Here is a 20,010-nt window from a genome sequence, read left to right as displayed (position 1 = left end):
TCAGGCAAGTTACATGTAAACTTTGCACATCTTTTTCTAAAGTGTGAAAAGTCTAGTGTCAACACACCTTCCAGGATGTTATCTGAACCAAGACTTTACTCGTTTAATTCCTGGCAGTTTTTGCCCAGATATCCCAGGATCTGCGTTTGGGTCAGCAGGGTGACTGGCTCAGAGAGTGATCAGACCGTTACCACAGCAACCCTGGAGGAAGTGAAAGTCCTTTAGCTGCAGTCTTACTAATGATCACTAGAATGTGAACAGTGCTCTGCTGAACCTGTTGGTTAACACTGCTCAAATTGTTGATCAAATTCATTCAATTGCATTTTGTTTTAATGCTTTAGATTTACTGCATTATTACTGTTTTAAATATAAAGTTTTCACATGTTACAGGACAAACATTTCACCTGAAAGTAAAAGGTTTTGTGACTGCTTCTGGTCTGGGACTGTTTTGGTTCAGACCCCATCATGTTAACCTCTGTTCTCCTTCTCCTCCACTTGGTGTCTGATGTTTAACCGTATGTCGTTCTGGGACCAGATCTTTTCAAATGATTTTATTGGGAAAGAATATTGATGCTGTGAGGTGGAAGCTTTATGGATTTCTTTATTAATACAGATAAGGACAAGTGAATTAAAAAAATAAAAACTGTGTACATCCCTACAACATAAATATGTGCAAAATACATTAAAACCCAATGACTTTTTTTTCTATGAGATAAAATGAAGACAGGTTCTTTTAGAGGAGGAGTGGTAAAACGCCAGGTCCTGATGGACTTCCAATAGAATTTTATAAAGCATTTAAAAATAAATTAATCCCACCACTTCTCAAGATGTTTGAGGAATCATATAAAGCTGGAATACTCCTTGACTCACTGAGGTTAACTACAATAACTCTTTTGCTAAAACCAAACAAACCCCCTCCTGAATGCTCCTCTTATAGAGGAATCAGTCTTATGGGATGTGATACAAAGATTTTGTGTCAAGCTCTCTGTAGGAAATTAGATAAATACCTGCCCAATTTAATAATATATGATCAAAAAGGATTTATTAAAACAAGACAAGGCTACCATAACATAAGACGGGTTCTTAATGTATTACATAAAAAAACATAACTGTAAGCACACAGCAATGTTATCATTGGATGCACGTCAAGCTTTTGATAGAATAGAGTGGAATTATTTGTTTGAAGTTCTCCCCAAATATGGACTTGGTGAAACCTTTCTAAAATGGATACGACCACTATATACTGATCCTACAGCACAAGTTTTAACCAATAACAACATGTCCAAAGCTTTTAATTTACAACGGTCAACTAGACAGGGCTGCCCCCTGTCACCACTACTTTTTGTATTGGCAATAGAACCTCTGGCAATGGCTGCTAGAGTAAATACCGGAATATCAGGTATTAGAATTGGAGGGAGAGATCATCTCATTTCCTTGTTTGCAGATGACATCATATATTTTTCATAAGTAATTTGAAGATCATTATTCCCAATTTATTAAATCTAATAAAAGAATTTGATGAATTTTCAGGATATAAAATTAATAATACTAAATCAGTTAATGTTCCTCAATGAAGAAAAAAGGAGAAATCCTATTGTGGTTACCCCATTTAAAACAACTACAAAAGGTTTTATATACTTGGGCATTAAGATCACCCCATCCCTCAATGAAATAAGTGCAGCAAATTGTAATCCCTTTGTGGAAAAAGTCACAGAAATGCTAAATCGATGGTCAAATTTGCCTATATCGATGATGAGTCGAATAAATGTATTAAAAATTACAATCTTGCCCAAATTTTTATACTATTTTGAAACACTTCCATTGCCACTGTCATATTCATTTGATGACAGTTTGAACAAACTATTTAATCAATTTATTTTGAGTAATAGAAAAGCAAGACTCCATTTAAAGCTACTCTATTTGCCCTATGAAAGAGGTGGACTTCAAATCCCTAATCTCAGATGGTATTATATGGCCGCTCAACTAACATCAGCTACTCATTACTTTTGTCCGATGGCACCTCAGCTTGGGTAGACATTGAAGAGCAATCTGTTCCAGATTTCCCCTTAAACACCTTCCTATATTCTTTGGATAAAAAGACACTAAAAAAACCCCACAAAGAACCCTTTCTTAAACAATAAAATTATAACTTGGCATGCAGCACATAAACATATGGGTGACCATCCAGAGCTATCACAATTTACCCCTATTTGGGGTAATGAAAGGTTCACCCCAGGGAAAAATGATGGAGGATTTAAACTGTGGCAAACCAAAGGCATTCAGAAAATTAAAGATCTATATGCCAATGGCATGTTGCTTACTTTCAATCAGTTATGTAAGAAGAATTTAATACCCCCAAAACATTTTTTAAATACTTGCAATTGAAAAACTATATGTCATCAAAACTGAAACGAATAGTTGACATTCCACCCTTAACAAAAATAGAAGAGGTGTGCGTTGGGGACTTAAAATGGAAAGGTTTTCTTTCTGTGTTCTGTAATTTGTTGATGCTTTCCTCTAAGGATTCAACAATTGATAAGTTAGACCAGTGGTTCCTAAACTTTTTCTCCTGGGCCCCCCCAGTGGTTTCCAAACTATTTCTGGGCCCCCCCTATGGCTTACAAATAGCTGTCTGGTTGAACGATGTGTGTGAGCGAAGAGGGTGGGGTGTGGAGACTCCCTGTTATACTCAGCTCTGGCTCCAGACGAACAAGGGGCGGGGGGTCAATTTTTTGGGGGGCAAAATGAATCGTAGTTGAATGTAGACAACAACACCAGTAGCCTAAGCTACTTGTTAAGCTTAAGGTGCTGTATTGATATTAGCTAGCTAGTCATCTTTTAGCTAACTTTACCTGCATCCAACAGCTTTACTCAACAGTCTGTTAGTTTGGGGGAAAAACTGTGAAAAGTTCTTTGCGTTTTGCTAGTTTGCTGCCGTGATTCTAACACACCTGCGTAGCTCTGCACAGCAGCAGCAGGTTTCCTTCACTGCCGCACAGGTGTAAACCCAGGGCGAGCAATATAGCGCTCATGTTGCGTTTAAAGGCGGCTCGGAAAGACAGGTTACACATGTTAACAACGGATTAAACAGTTTGAACTGCTGATAAAAGTGACAGAGGACACAGATATAGGAAGTGCGGAAGCTCCTACTGTATCAAATTGACAGAGGAATAACAGAGTTGGCCATTCTAAGGTAAAAACCCAGCGCATACAACGTTCATGTTTTGTTTTGTTTTTTTTCATCCAGACGGCTTCCCGCGCCCCCCACTGCTATGGCACGGCGTCCCCCCTAGGGCGTGCGCCCCACAGTTTGGGAACCTCTGAGTTAGACGCTTGGAGAAGAGATACTCTCGAAGATATAGATGAGGAAGAATGGAATCAGGCTTGCCTAAAAGCACAAAAACAAACAAACACACGATTTAAACTTCTGCAATATAAATGGCTTATGAGAACCTATATAACACCAGTTAGGCTTCATTATATGTCCAGTGATATTACAGATACTTGTACTAAATGCTTATTTGAAAAAAGAACTCTTCTCCCTTGTCTGTGGGAATGTCTTAAAATCCAGAAGATTTGGAAAGATGTTATTGGCTGTCTATCTGAATTGTTTAAGGTGAAAATCCCATTAGAAGTTAAAATCTGTATTCTAGGAATATACCCAATGGAATTTAAACAATCACAGACAAAAACTAAATTGATAGACTATGGACTTCTTCAAGCCAGAAGATCTATTGCATTATGCTGGAGGAGCATGGACCTGCCCTCCCTGGGACTTTGGAAGAAAGAAATTGCAAATTTGCTCGGACTGGAAAAACTAACATACATCGCTAAGGGTAATCAGCGGGACTTTGAGAATCTGTGGGAGCCATATATGAGGATCATAGGGACTGAAGGCGGAGCTTATTAATGGGTGTCTTGAATGGATGTCTTGACTACAGTTTCTATTTATATATTCTCTTGTTATTTTTCTCTGTCTTAATCTAAAGGGTTTTGTATATTTTTGGAACTAAACAAATGCAGGTTTGAATGGTGAGTGCGTGAGTGAATGCAAGTGTGTACAAGTACATGTTTACAATGTTAAGTTTGTTGTTTGTAAGTTTGTTTTGTCAAAAAAGAGAAAATTCAATAAAATATATTGTGGGGGGAAAAAAAATGAAAACGGGTCTAAGAGAATCAAAGCAGTATTGGTGCCGTAGCAGCAGAGAGGCTGTGGTCCTCGACTAAGCCATGCAGGCTTTCATTCCTGACCTTTTTTTTCTGCCCATTTCCTATCTGCTGGCTGTCAATAAAGGCCACTAGTGTCAGAAAATCTCAGATACATGAAAAGCAAATTGAAAGTGTACATTTAAAACAGTTTGTTGTAGCTGGTGGGCCCATGGCTGTGAATGTGAACTCAGTGATCCGTTGCAGTCAGAGCCGAGGTGAAGCGGCTCACCTCTGAAGACATCAGAGACTAGCTGTTGAGAGTTCTGCTTCTCTTCTGGCCTGTAACACTGACATGTTGCTTCTCTCTCTGACTCTAAACCTGTCAGTCATCCACTACACAAGTGTGTATTGGTATGTATTGCAATAAATATCAGGAAAGGAACAAACACTGTTCATTAAGTCCAGCAGTCAGTTAGTTCCTGGAGAAATGACTGCAGTCATCAGTCATGCAAGGTGGGACTGGCCTGTGGGCTGACACCTCACTGGACCAGGGGCCTGCAACATTCACAGAACAAAGAGCCACAACTCAGTCCAGCTCAATCAAACTCATTTAGAGCTGCAATCATCAGTGGTCTGATGATTGATGATCAATTTCTAATGCAGGAATATATATCTTTTGAGCATCCACCATTTTATCTCCATGTAGTTTTAAATGAATGAAAAGCATTAAACTTTTGCAAAGGATGGATACGTCTTCATCTATGTGAGGATGATGTTTGATAAATGATCACCTTCCATGTTCCCAGTGTCTCCTTCATAGGAAACTGAAACAGGGATCTGGCTTCCACACGATTTGGTGCAGTCGATTTTATTCATGGGTATTAGTGAAAAGGGGTGGCTGAATGCATATGCAAGCCACACTTTTCAGTAACAAATTCAAAGCCATACATTATTTTCCTCAATCAATCATGATTGGAAAAAAAAAACTAAACAAAACATGAGTAGTCTCATGATCATGTAATGTTTTTATTCTTAGAATGGACTTTACATCATTCTAAGAACTTTTGTTATTTTTATTGTCTAATAATAAAAAAAAAATTGATTACAAAACAACAGTTCATTTTGAAGAGCTGTGTTTTTTCTTCCTGAATTGAATGGTTTCCTCCTGTGCTCTCACTAACAGATATGCACTATTAACATACTGGTGTAAAAACAGAAGAACGACATACACCTAATAAGAAAGACATGCTAGTGATTTTAAAAATGAGAATGTTGGTTTAGGTTGAGATCAGGCAGAATAACACCCTGACTGATGATCATACAACATGACTTGTTAGCTTCTGTTGGGTTGGAAGTAGAAATGGTATATTTGTGTCTCGGATCTTATTTTACATTTAGACATTCAGGTGTTTCCAGTAGAACTATACTGAGCCCCGGTTCTCTTTATTTGCTTCATGGCCTTTAATTTTCTTTCAGCCCACCATGGAAGAAGCGGACCTGCTGAAGGAGAGACTCCAGGCAATCACAGTAAGAAACTCGCCATGTTCTCCAGGTCACACCTTCTCTTCCTCTGCTCTCCCTGTTGGTTCCCTGTAGGCCTGAGGACTGAGATTAAATTTAGCTTCTGTTGATCCATCCTGAATAATTTAGATCTGAAGACCTGATAACCAATCATCAGGGTGTCTATGTGTTCTATACCAGGAGCTTGTTCTTGGCCCACACATCACCAATCCCCTACCGCACATTATAACATTATGCTTTTCCACATGTTTATCCAGTCAGTCAGTCTATCAATCATGATTAGTCCATCCATCTGTCCAGCCATCATTAAGTTTATTTGTACAGCACATTTTAACACCAAGGCAGTTCAACTAACAGAATTTTAAAGTCTATTCTCTCAGTGTAGGTGACTTTAGAACCGAGTGATGTGCTCTATCTTCTTGGTTTTGGAGAGAACTCCAGCAACAGTGTTCTGGATCAGCTGATCTCTGTGTCTCCTGGTGGAGGCAACTCTGCTCTGCAGACTGATGCAGCTTCATCAGTCTGTAGTGATTTTCACCCCATCAGATAGAGGTGGAGATATAAATACCAGCAGATGTCATGAGGGGATCCCTTTTCACTGTGACCAAGTGTCACTCTGATCCTGGATCCAGGAGCTAATATTAGCCATCAGTGACCGACTCATTGTGACATTCAGAATCTTGTTTCCTTACAGAGTCAACAATGTGTTGCTGGAAGAAGCCTTTTTGTTCCTCTTTGTCTTGTTTGAATCAAAGACATTTGAGGAGATGATCTTTTAGACGCAAGGAGCAGACTGAAGGACAGATTGGCATGAAACAGCAGGTAGAGAGCAGGAGCTCTTTGCCTTTAGGCATTTCTGGCTTCTGCTCTCCAGCTGTCAGGCCCAGGGTGAAGAGTCAGCACTGGGATGCAACAGGTGGAATAGTTTCCATATAATAAAATGCACTCATGCTGCAGACATGTGCTTTTTGACCAAAGGACAAAAGAAGAATCCAAGAAGACATTGCCAAGAAAAGAAGACAGATTGAAGAAGAGAAACTAAAACTCCAGTACATCAAGGTATTTAATTCTTTATAGTGTACTTCTGAAGAAAAGCTCAAAGATTGAATGTCAGGTCCCACAATCCCTCAAAAAATGCTTGTGGAAAATTGTTGGTATAGTATCTAAACAGTAAATACTGATTTGGAAGATGATTTCTTCCCATAAGGATCTTCTCACCTTTAGCAGATCACATTCTGATGTAATGATCTACACAATGTTCCTTTTCTCCCCCATTTTGCACACAGTAAAGCCCCCTCCCATGAGGAGAGACCTCCAACAGGAGCAGACTGGGATGGTGCAACCATCTGTCTGCTCCACCTGGCAGTCAGGCAGCAGCCAAAATCTGCCTAATACAAAGCAAAAGAAGTGTTGGGAATTAGACATGAAGGTGTGGAGCTCTGCAAGGACAAGCAGGCTTCCCTGAAATCTTCAGTGAGATTTCAGGTTTATTCTGTTTCTTCCAGCAGTGTATCAATAATCCTACAGTTGCTTGCAAAATAATTTATATCCCTTGAACTTTTCCATATTTTGTCACATTAGAACTACAAACATGACTATACACTGGCCACTTTATTAGGTACACCTTGCTAGTACCGAGTTGGACCACCTTTTACCTTCAGGACTGCTTAAATCGTTTGTGGCATAGATTCTACAAGGTACTGGAAACACTCCGCAGAGAGTCTGATCCACATTGACAAGATAGAGTCACACAGTTGCTACAGATTTGTCGGCTCCACCACATCCATGATGCAAATCTCCCGTTCCACCACATCCCAAAGGTTCTCTATTGGATTGAGATCTGGTGACTGTGGAGGCAATTTGAGTTTAGTGAACTCATTGTTGTGTTCAAGAAACTAGTCTTGAACACAACAAGCGCGTTGTTGACATGACGCTTACACAGGTGGACAGGTGTACGTAATAAAGTGGCCGGTGAGTGTATTTCATTGGAATTTTATGTGAAAGATAAGCACAAAGTCATCGACAATTGTGGAATAGAAATAAAATTATATATAATTCAAAACATTTTTCACAAATAAAAGACTGAAAAGTGCAGTGTGCAAAAGTATTCAGCTCCCCCATGTTAATACTCTGTAGAACTACCTTTTACTGCAGTTCCAGCTGCTAGTCTTTAGGGTTTCTTTCTACCAGCCCTGACTTTATGTTTAGGGTGGTTGTCTGGTCTAGAGTCACCATGGACCTCTTGGCAGCTCTGATCAGAGCTCTCCTTATTCAGCTGGATATTTAGATTTAAGTTTGAATGTGAATTTCCTTTGGTTAATGGTAAATTGATTTTTTTTTTAAAAAAAGGTAGTTTTATCTATTTAATAGACAGAAGGGAAACTTGTTAGATTGAGCAAGTCAAGAGTCACAGAAGGTAAAAAGTAAAAAACAGAATATGTAGAAGGTGGTGAAACTGTGTTGGTGTGTTTGACTGGCAGAAGAAATCCCTGCGGGAGCAGTGGCTGATGGATGGGCTCAGTCAGCAGTCGGAGGAGGAGCAGCAGGCTATGAGGCTCCAGGCTCAGGATGAGCAGCAGCAGAGTGATCAGCTGCAGAGCAACATCCTCAGGTAACCTCATCCTGGAAACATCTGGACACAAATGCTGGAGAATACACAGCTGGAGATCATTAGTGTTCATGATAGTTTCTAGTATACTGATGAACATTTGGAAAACCAACTACCAGAGATGAAAGTAATGAGTGTATTTAGAACTGCTTTAAGTATGATTCTTTTATCATTGGGGAGGAATTCATTTTAAAGGCAGTCCCAAGTGGCCAATTATATATCAGTTGCTTTTGAAAACAAAAGTCTTATTTCATTTTTGCCAACGCTTTAATGTGTCTTCTTCTACAGAAGAAGCATCACTACCCTCTGTTTATGTCAGGAGGTGTGGTTGGTGGTGGTGAGAATGAACGCAGAGACCCAAATGAAGAATGATGATGATGAATTTAATCATGAGAACCTCACAGTCCAGGGTCTCAGGCAGCACGGCAGAGCAGAAACAGAGGCTCAGCACCGGTAGCAACTGAATTCAACAAAGACTGACACACTGAGCTAATGCCGACACAGGACTTAACAGTTCAACTGTGCCGGCAGACAAACTATTAGACAAGGACCTGACAAGAGACAAAGGCAACAGGTGGACTTAAATACGCAGGGAATGAGACACACCTGGGAAGCAATCAACAGGGAAGACATGACAGGACTAAACACAGAAAACCTCAAAAATAACTGCACAGAAAACACAGAACCTAACAGATTAGGGATAATCTTTTCTTTTTTTCAGAAGGTTTGACCTTATTGAACAGTTTTGTCACATGGCAGATTGGTTTCTGTGCAGACTTGTTAGTCAGACATCCTTTACTGCCTTTAGTGTAGGGCTGTTGTAAACGAATATTTTAGTAATCGAGTAATCTATCGATTATTCTTACGATTAATCGAGTAATCGGATAAAAAAAATTATAAAATGAAATATTGGTAAATCTGGCATAATACAGGTGTTACTATCAGATATCAATATCAGTCCAATTTTTCATATTTGAGCATCCCTAACAGTTGCTTTTTTGTAGTTTAGAAAACTAACCTGTAACAATAATAGCTCACTTTCTAAGTTAACCAGAAGAAAAGTTATAGAAAAATCTGAAATTATATTGAATTTAATAACAAAGAGGCAGGCTCACAAATATGCTTATAAAAAATGTCTACAATCCAGCTTTTAGTTTATGTATTCATCTTCAGTGAGTTTAATAGATTAATTAAACTCACCTTGCCACCTAACCTGTCACGCTTTGGGTTTGAAAATACGGGAAATGCCGCCTGGAGTGGGAGGAGAGGGCGAATGAACGAACGTAAGATGGGGTGGAGGGGAGGAAATAGACCAGCGGACTGACGAACCGTTAGACCGGGGGACGAACACGGGGGGAAGCAATACGGGATATTTACGACACCTTTACTGGTCACACTCAGAAACTCATCTACCAGCCATGTACGATGCGCTCCGCCACCCGTTTCTTCAGACCGGGATATGAAATTTATTGTGCGGTTCGTTGGTAAAGCTACATTTACACGGTAAGCATCAGCTACTCAGCCGCCCGCCCTGTTCAGGCTATCCGCTCACCTCAGCGCTCTTCCCGCCGTTCGCTTTCAACCAGCAGCCCCGGAGGAGAAATGCTGCCGTACTCCAGGCATCCCCCAGTCATTTTAAGGATGCTTATTGGTTCCCCAAAAACGATAAAAAGTCAGGCATTATCATCAATCAATAAAATCCCCACGGGCCAATCTTGAAGATTGGACTTTATGCCGCTGAGACTTAGCTTTTGTCAACAACTCAGAGGCGGAAGTGAGAGCTCCGCGCAACGCAAATGAAGTCCCGGCCAGAACACGGTGCGCCAACTAATAAAACATAAATTAACGAAGCTTCGAGGCAGGTAAATTTTCCTCGAGGAATTTTAGTAATCGAGGTACTCGAATCATTCGAGGAATCGTTTCAGCCCTACTTTAGTGTTCCTTCTCTAGAAGAGTGGGTTGCTCTCAGCAGGGCTGGTATATGCTGCTGAATCCCACCAAAGGAGAGGACCACATGTGCTGTTTTACTCCAGAAATACTTGCTCTGCTTGCTCCAAGCTGTAATGAGTGAGATCAGTAATTCAAAACTGGATTTTCAAGGTTCCAGAGATCTCTTCCTGTACATTAACAAAGCTATAAGGAACCAGGCTAATTATGGTGATTCTACTGTGATTTTTGCTGTTATTGCATTTATTAAATCTTAATCAGCTTCTCTTTCATGGTCCAACACATTCACTGCTGTTTAGACCCTGATGTTGGTGATGTCAAAGAAGAAGCTAATTATGTGTTTCTGAGGTTGTGAGATGGTGGAAAACCTGAAGGAAGGAAGTAATGAACAAGTGGGTGGAGGGCTTCAGCAGCTGAAGGTCTGAGCTTTGTGGAATAAAACCTCCTCACCAACTGGAATGGGAAAATTAAATCTGAATGGTGGTACAGACGAAAGGGGAAACTAAAAGTGTCATGTCTGATGGCAGCCTGGTGCTACAGTGTACACAGTTTAGGCTTATTGTCAAGACAGTCACACCTTGACCTTTATATTCCTGCAGTTGGTGTAAGGAATAGGTAAAGTCACAATTCTCCATCTCATTTTGTTGCTGAGGTGGTCCTCTTCATGTACTGACAAAGTTTGTTGTTCCCACACACAGAATAGAAAAAGAGATTGAGGCATTGGAACAGAAAGAGCTCAGCATCTCATTCAATGAAGAGATAGTCCTGAAGCGGTTGAAAGAGGTGGAGAGGACACCTGAAGACATCATTAAGGTAGGTTTTAATTAGACCGCTATCTTTAACAAAAAGCTTAATGTGTAAAAGCACACTATGAGGACCCGAAATCAGCCACGAGACAGGAGTGAGCAGAAAACCTCAGATCTAAATTTGAGACAACTAAGAGCGGCACACTGGATAGACAGCTTGTAGCACTGGCTAGAAGATAGTGCGTGGGGACGGGGGAGAAGCGTAGAGCAGCGTACTCACAGCATAGGATCAGGGGAATAAAGTCCAGATCCAAGTTCTTGGTCAGCCGGGCCGAGGTCATACACAAAGGGGTAGATAGCAGAGTCCGAGGGAGTGAGCGTGAGCGGCGTCAGAGAAACAGGCTTGGGTCGAGATCCGGGTAGGCAAAAACAGCAGTCCGACAAGGGTAAGGCAAAAGGGGCAAATCCAGAGAACAAGAGCGAGGCAGTAACACATAGGGCGTGGATGGAGAGCTAGAAACTACTTGCTGGAAGCGTTCGATAATCTGGCAGTGTGTGGGTTGCAGAGGGAGGCTTAAGAAGGGGAGCAATCAGGGAGCGACACAGCTGCAGGGAATCAGGGAGATGAGGGACATGACATGGATGGTCTCAAAACAAAAACACCGGGGCCGTGTCACCGTTACATAATGACTTGTTTTTGGCTACACTGATGCTTAGTGTTTAAACTACTACTTTTTACTGATGTTATCCGAGGGCAAGTGCCACTCTTATCAGTCTTATCATGCATATTACCATTTATGAACAACATAAAGGCTCGCCTTCAGGACTCACACTGATGAATGGCCAGTTTGCTGACATTTCTTTGTTTGGGTGAATGCATTTATATCTGTCTAGTTGCATGTGAAACTGGTTTCAAATTGACTCTAAAGACTAATTAGATTTACTTGTGTAGGTCACTTCATTTGAATAACAGTGAAGCTGCAGTTGTAGGCTATATTCTTCATATAGTTATATTCAATAAATTAGAATATCACTGAAAAGCTAATTTATTTCAATACCTCCATCACCAACAGAAGCATATCATGTAGATTAACTACATATTAACTGATGTTTTTGATCCTTTCATTTCTGTTATTTATGATGGTTTTCTTCTTACTGCAAATGAAAAAGATAAGAATATTACATCAGATCAATAAAACATTTTCAATACAGAAATGCATTGTAAACCAGTGTGAAGGCTGTTTTCAAAAGTCAACTCAAATCAAGTTTATTTGTGAAGCACATTTCAGCAACAAGGCAGTTCAAAGTGCTTTACATGATAAAAACATAACACAGTGACCAATATGAAACAGCTATAGACATCATTATATTTTGTCAAATCCCATCATCAACGTATCAAAGAATAAAGAAATACATAAAAATGTCCCAAATGAATCAAAATCAGCTCTAAATAGGTGGGATTTTAGCTTTGATTTAAAGGAGCTCAGAGTTTCAGCTTTTTTGTAGTTTTCTGGAAGTTTGTTCCAGATTAAAGGAGCATAAAAACACACTCAGTTCAATCATTGGTACTAACATGTATTATTGACACATATGTCATGATCAACACTTGAGGTCCAACAGACCCACCGCTGTGATTCTTCAACAGCCCATATTTATATAGATGTCATTGAGCACTTTGTTAGAACTCTGGTAACCATGGAAACCACACTGAAAGACATCAAAGTGGTTGGTCATCTTTAAGAAGCTATTTAACTGTTGAAACAGCTAATTTAATAATTTTGCTGATGAATGGAAAGTTGGAGATCGGCCTGTAGTTCTGCTGTGGTGATTGTCCAGATTGTTCTTTTTTTATTATTGGTTTGATAACTAAATTTTTAAAGCCTCAGGGTTGGGGTGTGGGGGGGGACACCTGATGGAGCAATGAGTTTACTATTTGGATCAGATCATTTGTAATGACCAACTGAACTTAAGGAAAGTTGTGAGTACGACACCAAGACAGCAGCCACCTGAGCTTAGCTGATTTAGAATTTCTGCAAAGTTTTCATGGCTCTTGGTGAAATTTAACCGTTTTCTACATTTGTTATGTTTGAGCACAGCATTATTTGATTTGGTATTTATGTGCAAATAAACCCTTCAATTTTTTTTTTATTTTCTCTGCAAAGAAGTTGCAGATTCACTGCAGGCCGTGTCAGAGTGGAGTTCAGGTGGAACAGTCAAAGGAGGGATTATGAGCCTGTTATCTGTTGCAGATAAAGGAACGAGCATTGTTGATATTTTTGTTTATGATTTCCACAAAGAATGTTTCATGTTTTATGTTTTAGTGATGAAATAGCTTCACAGTCTCTCTTCATAGATTTCATAGTGAGTTTGAAGTCAACTTTTATGCCATTTATGTTCAGCTCTCTGACAAAGGCTTCTTTCACGTCTTGCTAGTGTAGCACTTCTTATTTATTCTAAAAAAAAGCACAACCAATAGCAATGGCCTCTTCTGGAGCAGCAACAGCTGTAGAGAAGGCTCTATTTCTGGGGTGAAAAGGTCGGATTTGGGCCGTTCAGACTGCTTTGAAAACATTGCGTATTGGTCGTACATGGGCAAAAAACTTTGATTTGAATTGCAATTTCCTGCTGTGTAAATGTAGCCTAAATTGGGCTCACAGGGTTCATGCTGAACATTTGGAGCTGCCTATCATAAAGCTTAAATCTGACCACTTCCTGCTTCCTGCCTGTGGCTCCTCCTCTAATCTCTGCTTGTTTCTAACGGGATGAACTGACTGCATGGTCGTGTTTTGTCTGCTGAGAGGATCCCTCACACATTCAACTTCCAGGTAAATGGATTATTCACACAGTTCTGATATGCATGACTTGGCTTTGGTTCTACTCAGGGTCCCTCATCCCTCAGACTCACTAACATGTTAACTTCTAGATGAAATGTTTATGGAATGCTGTATTCTGCTTCACAGTGAATAACTGGCTTCTCACCTTTAAATTTTCACTCACAACTTCTCTGTCTTCATGTGTAGGACCTAAACGCAGAGTTCCAGCCAGGTAAAAAAAAAATTTCACTCTTTTAGCTTGTTATGATTTATTTCAAATTTAACTCAGAATATGTTTAGGAGACTTATTGTGCAAAAGCTATAATATTTTACATAGATTAATTTTGGATCATAAAGATTTTTGTGACAAGCAATAAGATGTGTCATTGTGATCATCTATTATTACCAACATGACCTTTTCATATTTGATTTCAGGGTAAGCTTGTTGTTTTAGCCCCATTATTTTCAGTTCCTGTCAACTACTGAAACTAAATATTGTCATATTTATTGCTAAATTTAATATTATCAGACATTGAAACTGTCCCAAAACAAATGTCAGAGCTGTACTAAGAAAAAAATTGGAACATCTTTATTGTTGCAGTATCAGCTTAGGTTCATTAGCCAGCAATTGTATCATCCAGTTCTGACTAACGTGCATCTAGGTTTTCTTCACCAGAAAACAAAATGTTGATTTACCTAGAAAAAGAAGAAAAATATCAAATATACAACTCTCCCTTCTTAATATGTTTCATCCAAACACAAAGCACCTTTTCTGTTTAAAGCACAGTAATCATAAAACAGTAACTGGTTCTTTCCTGAGATGGCTGTGGGTTGAGGGTACTGAGACAAGCTGAACTTATTTCACATGAGAAAGTTTCTTGTATAAAAGCCGGGACTCTCTAAGGCAGTGAGCTCGTCAGGTTCTGATCAATTAATGTTATATTAATTCGCCGCATATAAACAATCTATGGACAGGCAATAATAAGATCTTAATATTTTCCCAAGTGTGTTTAATGTCTTTCCCTGCTTAATAACTTTACTATGATTATATTATCAGTGCAAGATCATTTATTTGAAATCAGGACTACCGTATTTTTGTGAGAAATTTGCTGGAAAATTACTAATATTGGAGTTAGTCTGGATGTTTACATGAGGGATCTATCTGTCCATCTATTAGGCTTCTACCACCCAAACAGATCTACCTTATTTTCCAACAAGCTCCTGGTCATACAACATGTAAGGAAACTATTGAGAATAACTATACAGAAGCTCGCTTCCAAAATCCAAACCAACTCTGCTAGGGTTGCCACCCATCCCTTAAAATACGGAATCGTCCCGTATTTGGCTGCTAAATGTTGCATCCCGTATTGAACCGATACGGGACGCAATTTGTTCAATATTTCTATAAATGTCCGATAGACACGCCTATCACACACATATCAACACTAAGTGAAACAATAATGACCAAAATAAAACACAGGAAATATTAAGGTCAGCTAAATTCTCATTGCGGGAGCTAAAGGACCCCAGAACGCTACGGACCGACGCTGTTGTCACGGTTGCCTAGAGACGGACACTACGCAGCCGCGGTGAGCTGCTGTCAACCCGGATCTTTTTAAAACATCCTCGACCCGATTCTCCACCTCCTTAGAAGCAAAACCTCTCGTAAAGATACAGACGTGAGAAGGAAGACACAAATCCCAGGCTGAATAATGTTAGTGAGGATGAACACAGGCAATGAAAAAAAAACATTATGTGTCCATCTTGGCTCAGTGTGATACTAGACAGAATAGATCAGGAGAGGAAGACAGCAGATCCTGATATGGTAACATTTTGCTATGATTAAGTTTCTTATTGTGCTTTTAGTCGACTACATTGGTTTGATTATTTGCTTATTTAATGTATAATAATATCAGCCAAAATAATGTAAATGATCATTTAAAGAACAAATCATACATTAGATTAACAGTAAATACATAAATACTTTCTACTTTTAAAGGTTTGTTAGAGCTTTCTGTAGGTTTTATTTTGAAATTTTGATATATTTTATGAATTCAGTGTTCAGTGGTCATTTATGGACCAGACACAGACCTGCAGCCCAGGGGCGGTTCTAGATGGGGACCAATGGCGTACCAAAGAAGATAAACTGAATAAATGTCTTTTGTTGATACTCAGTGGTGGATTTTTTTTAACATTCACAATTTTACTTTAACAATGAATTAAAAATTATAGTGCTGCGCTTTTAGCTGCTGTATAGGATCACACTTTCATCTGCCAGGGATCAGCAAACTGAATCTCTGGAGACCCAAGTTGCTCTTTGGCTCACTTATTATATCAAATGATGAAATATTTCTCTGTTTTTTGTTTGTTTATTTCATTCTTTCTCAAGTGTTGCCATGAAAACACTGACTATCCTGGTCCCTGTGGTAAATCTGGTCTAGAACCAGCCTCCAAACCTAACACCTTATTTATATAAATATTTTGGTAATACTCTATAAAATATCAGAATGTTCACATAACTTTTATACTTTTAGTTGTCTGAGGACAGATTTTGAATATTAAATCAGGTGTTATGATCAGTTACTCAGTAGTTTACCAAATAATTTTTATACTTGCTTAATTAAACATATTTAAAGGTATACTACTCCGATTCGAGTACAGTTTGGGTACTCTAACTGACCTCTATGCATGAACAATTGCTCTATGGATCACTTTTTAAAGACAAAAAACACTGCCGTAAAATATTGTCTATCACTTTAGCAGACATCCCACCCCGTGAGAGTAGGACGACGCACTGTGGAGGGCGTCCCTTTTGGATTTCTGAAAGGTGGCAACCCTATCTGAGGCCTTTTACACATCTTTAGCAAGGGGATCAGTGAACATGGAGGATAGCATAATGGACTTAAAAATATGAACATGAGCACGACATTGTTAATGTCATGAAACCGTGTTCTTAAAGCCATTTTGATCAATCTGAAATGATGCTTTAACTTTTAACGTGTTTAATTTTACAAATTTTTCTTTTGTTTTCAGATGTGCCATATTCTTCTCTCAAAACCCAAAACATCCCGTTGTTATTTTTTCAAAGCAAAGCAGAAATCCCTGGAGTTAAAGAAGCCAACAGTGCTGAAACAAAACAAGGTCTGATTCACCAGACACTGGACACGCTTAGAGATTTTTTCAGTTTAGCAAAATAATCCCACTACTGTCAGAATATTCAGGTGGAAACTGGGGAGGCACAAATAACAGATGCAGAATCTGGTGGCAAATATTAAAGCAGTTAAACACAGCACAATGTTTTGTAAATCATGATCCGAGTCTTTCAGAAGAGTGGATCAACTCATTGTTTACCTAATGAAAAAAACTTATAAATATAGTTACTAACTAAAAACCACAATTTGCATTCTGGCTAGTGTGTCTTATGCTTGTTCTACAGTGTCAAAGTTTTTTATGCATCAATGTATGAACAAAACCAATAAATCATGTTGATTTGCACATTCCAGCAACAAGGCAATTCAAAGAGCTTTACGTCATAAAAACACAAGAATAAAAAGTCATATATACATCATAGAATCACTAATGAGAAAGCAGTAAATAAAAACAGAATCATGTGAAGAGTCATTAATCTGGCTGTTTATAATGCAATAACAGATCCTGTGTATTCTGTTGGGTAGAAGAAAAAGAAAATTGTTATTGCTTCATCTAAGAAACCAATAAACTAAGTCAACTTCATTTTATTCACTATAACTCTGTAATGTTTCTGTTCTCACTGTACGGACGTCTTTTTCTCTGTTTCAGCAACCTTTGCAATTCAAATCAGTGTAGAACATAATAACAGAACGGGCAGAAATCAGGTGGTTTCTTCAGCGACCGTAAACCCAGACAGCATTCACGAGAGAGGGTTAAAGGTATACGATGATGGACGCACGTCTGTGTACGTGCTGCCGCTGATGGAGGACACAGTCCATGATGGCGCGCTGGGAGAGATGTCCAGCACTGAAGTGGAAGAGCTTCTGCATCAGGTCACAGACCAAACAGTACCTACTGAGGTTCAGTCCCATCATCCGGTGTTCTCTGTGCCATACAAAGGAAACAGCAGGCCAGCAACACCAAGGGCACCAAGTCAAATGCATAAAGAAAAATCAGCCTTTATTCAAGATCTACAAGAGCAGTTACCTCCACCTAAACCTCACCAGCACTTCACTTCAGGTGCCTTTCAGCCTGATGAGGAAGCAAAGCGGCACTGTTGTAACACTGCAGGACAATTCAAAAATAACATGAATCTAACAGGAAGGTCAGACCCTGGTGCTACAACCTCATCAGGATTACCCCGCAGCCAGGCAGACACCACCACTGCAGAGCCGGGTGGTCCGGTGCCACTTACTGTGAGTTCTGACGTAATGCCTGCAACCCAGCCGATTCACTGGGGGTTAAATCGACTTCTACCCAAAGTCATCAGAGACTCAGCCACAGCTGATGAGACACGGAGTGACTTCCACATCCACCCAGCCACAGAAAACACTGTGAAGCTCTTCAACACACTGCCAGAGGAGGAAGAGGAGGAACCAGTCACAATGATTTTCATCGGCTATGAAAATGCTCCGGATGAAGAGGAGGAAGACATTCAAGCTGAGCTAGTGACCATAGGCGACAGTGATGGTGAAGAGGATTACAATGATCACCACAAGTGTCATGATAATTTGCACTACAGAGAAGAACTTCTGTCCTACCACCCAGAAGGATGCATCAGTAAAATCTTCCAACCCAAAGTGGGGCTAGCCAGGGCTGCTGGAGGAGGACAGCCAGCTGGAGACAGCTACACACACTGCAGGGATCTGGAGCTCCACAAGCCAACATTCATCCACATGCCAGGGAAAGGCAGTCACTCCACACAGGGCCAGGGCGAGGCGCAGCCTGCAGACTCAGGCTGCATCAGACCGCAGCAGCTCTGCTCAACAACAAGATGAGACAGAGTTCTGCTAGGCTTCTTTTTCTTTTATTGGAATTGTTTAATTATAGATGCAAACTGTTGGATATTTTAAGATTATGTAATGACAGGTCTTTGCCAGGAGGTGGCAATAACACAAAGTGTCAACTGGAGTCATTTTTAACCAGCTGGTGCTTACCTGGTCTAAGTGTATTTATAGTAGGCCACTGCTTATTAATAAGATGCTGTTTAACTAATGTTCAGATTCTGCTATTGGTTCTTTCTGGTTCTGGGTCACAGTGATAAGTGGTTTTTAGTGTTTTAAATGAAAATGTTGGATGGTGAAGCCGACATGACAAACTCAGGATTTCCCTTAAATCCAGTAGAAGATGTTCAGTATTCTGCAGAGGGTCAGTGAATACAGAAGCCCCTGATTCTAACTGATGTCAAAATCTGTAGTGGTAAAAATTTTGTCAGAAATAACCTCTATATCAACATCAATAAAGTTGCTTTCCTGCAGGATAAAAACATGTTGGTGGTATTGTTTTAGCATTTTGTTTCTAATCCAACCCACGTAGGAAGAAGAAAAACATTCTACTGATTCTAAAGTTCATTTGCTTGTTTGTTCACGCTTCATCGCTTCATCCCTTGATACAGAAGAATTTACTCTGAAACAGCTCCATCACTAGGGAGATGGAAGTACTGAGAGTTTGATGTTTCATTTTATGACAAAATTATTTAATTTCTTTACTATTGGGATGGGGAAAATGGTAGAAAATGATCACACCTCCTCTGCTGTGGCTCATGCCTGATTAAATACGTCCAGTTAATACAAGGACTTTCAGGCTGTCCTGACTAATTCCCTGTGGCTGATATTTAAACCTTTGTTGAGGAAGATAGATAAAACAGTATCAGATCAGCTTTGCATGTAAATAAAGGCCGATCAGTAATCTCCCTACCCACAATAAATGAAATCATCATTTTTGTGTTTATTCAGGTTGTGTTTATGTTTTTAAAGGTGGACATTATGGAGTTTTACTTTGATATTACTTGTTTTTAAGGTAACTGTATGGCAATCATCAGAACCTCACACACACAAATGCACACCCATGAGAAATGCATTTCTTTAGAACACCAGTCACATAAAAAGTGTGTTTTGTATCACAACACTGCACACAGTAACTAGAATGAATCATATCTTAAAATTCATTGATATCTATTGATGGTCTCATTGAAGAAACAGAGGAGAAAACAGTAGAACTAACAAATCCAGTTTGTGGGGAGAATAGTTTGATACAG

General features: G+C 39.5%; 1 protein-coding gene across 1 annotated transcript in view; it reads left to right on the top strand.

Moving 5' to 3' along the window:
* Positions 1 to 19,239, top strand: part of LOC106911014 (palmdelphin-like) — a 47,173-nt gene extending 27,934 nt beyond the window's left edge. The window contains exons 2-8 of the mRNA XM_088001458.1: positions 5,626 to 5,676; positions 6,649 to 6,729; positions 8,151 to 8,281; positions 10,924 to 11,038; positions 13,992 to 14,016; positions 16,818 to 16,925; positions 17,583 to 19,239. Of these exons, the coding sequence (XP_087857584.1) occupies positions 5,632 to 5,676; positions 6,649 to 6,729; positions 8,151 to 8,281; positions 10,924 to 11,038; positions 13,992 to 14,016; positions 16,818 to 16,925; positions 17,583 to 18,751 (1,674 nt within the window). The 5' untranslated portion in view covers positions 5,626 to 5,631 and the 3' untranslated portion in view covers positions 18,752 to 19,239. The remainder of the gene's footprint in view (positions 1 to 5,625; positions 5,677 to 6,648; positions 6,730 to 8,150; positions 8,282 to 10,923; positions 11,039 to 13,991; positions 14,017 to 16,817; positions 16,926 to 17,582) is intronic.
* Positions 19,240 to 20,010: the final 771 nt, after the last annotated feature.

Source organism: Poecilia mexicana, unplaced genomic scaffold, assembly GCF_051168715.1.
Source record: "Poecilia mexicana isolate PSO_F unplaced genomic scaffold, ASM5116871v1 scaffold_20, whole genome shotgun sequence".
Classification (NCBI taxonomy): Eukaryota; Metazoa; Chordata; class Actinopteri; order Cyprinodontiformes; family Poeciliidae; genus Poecilia; species Poecilia mexicana.
Note: the sequence above shows the minus strand (reverse complement) of the source record. Positions and strands in the feature narration are given on the sequence as shown.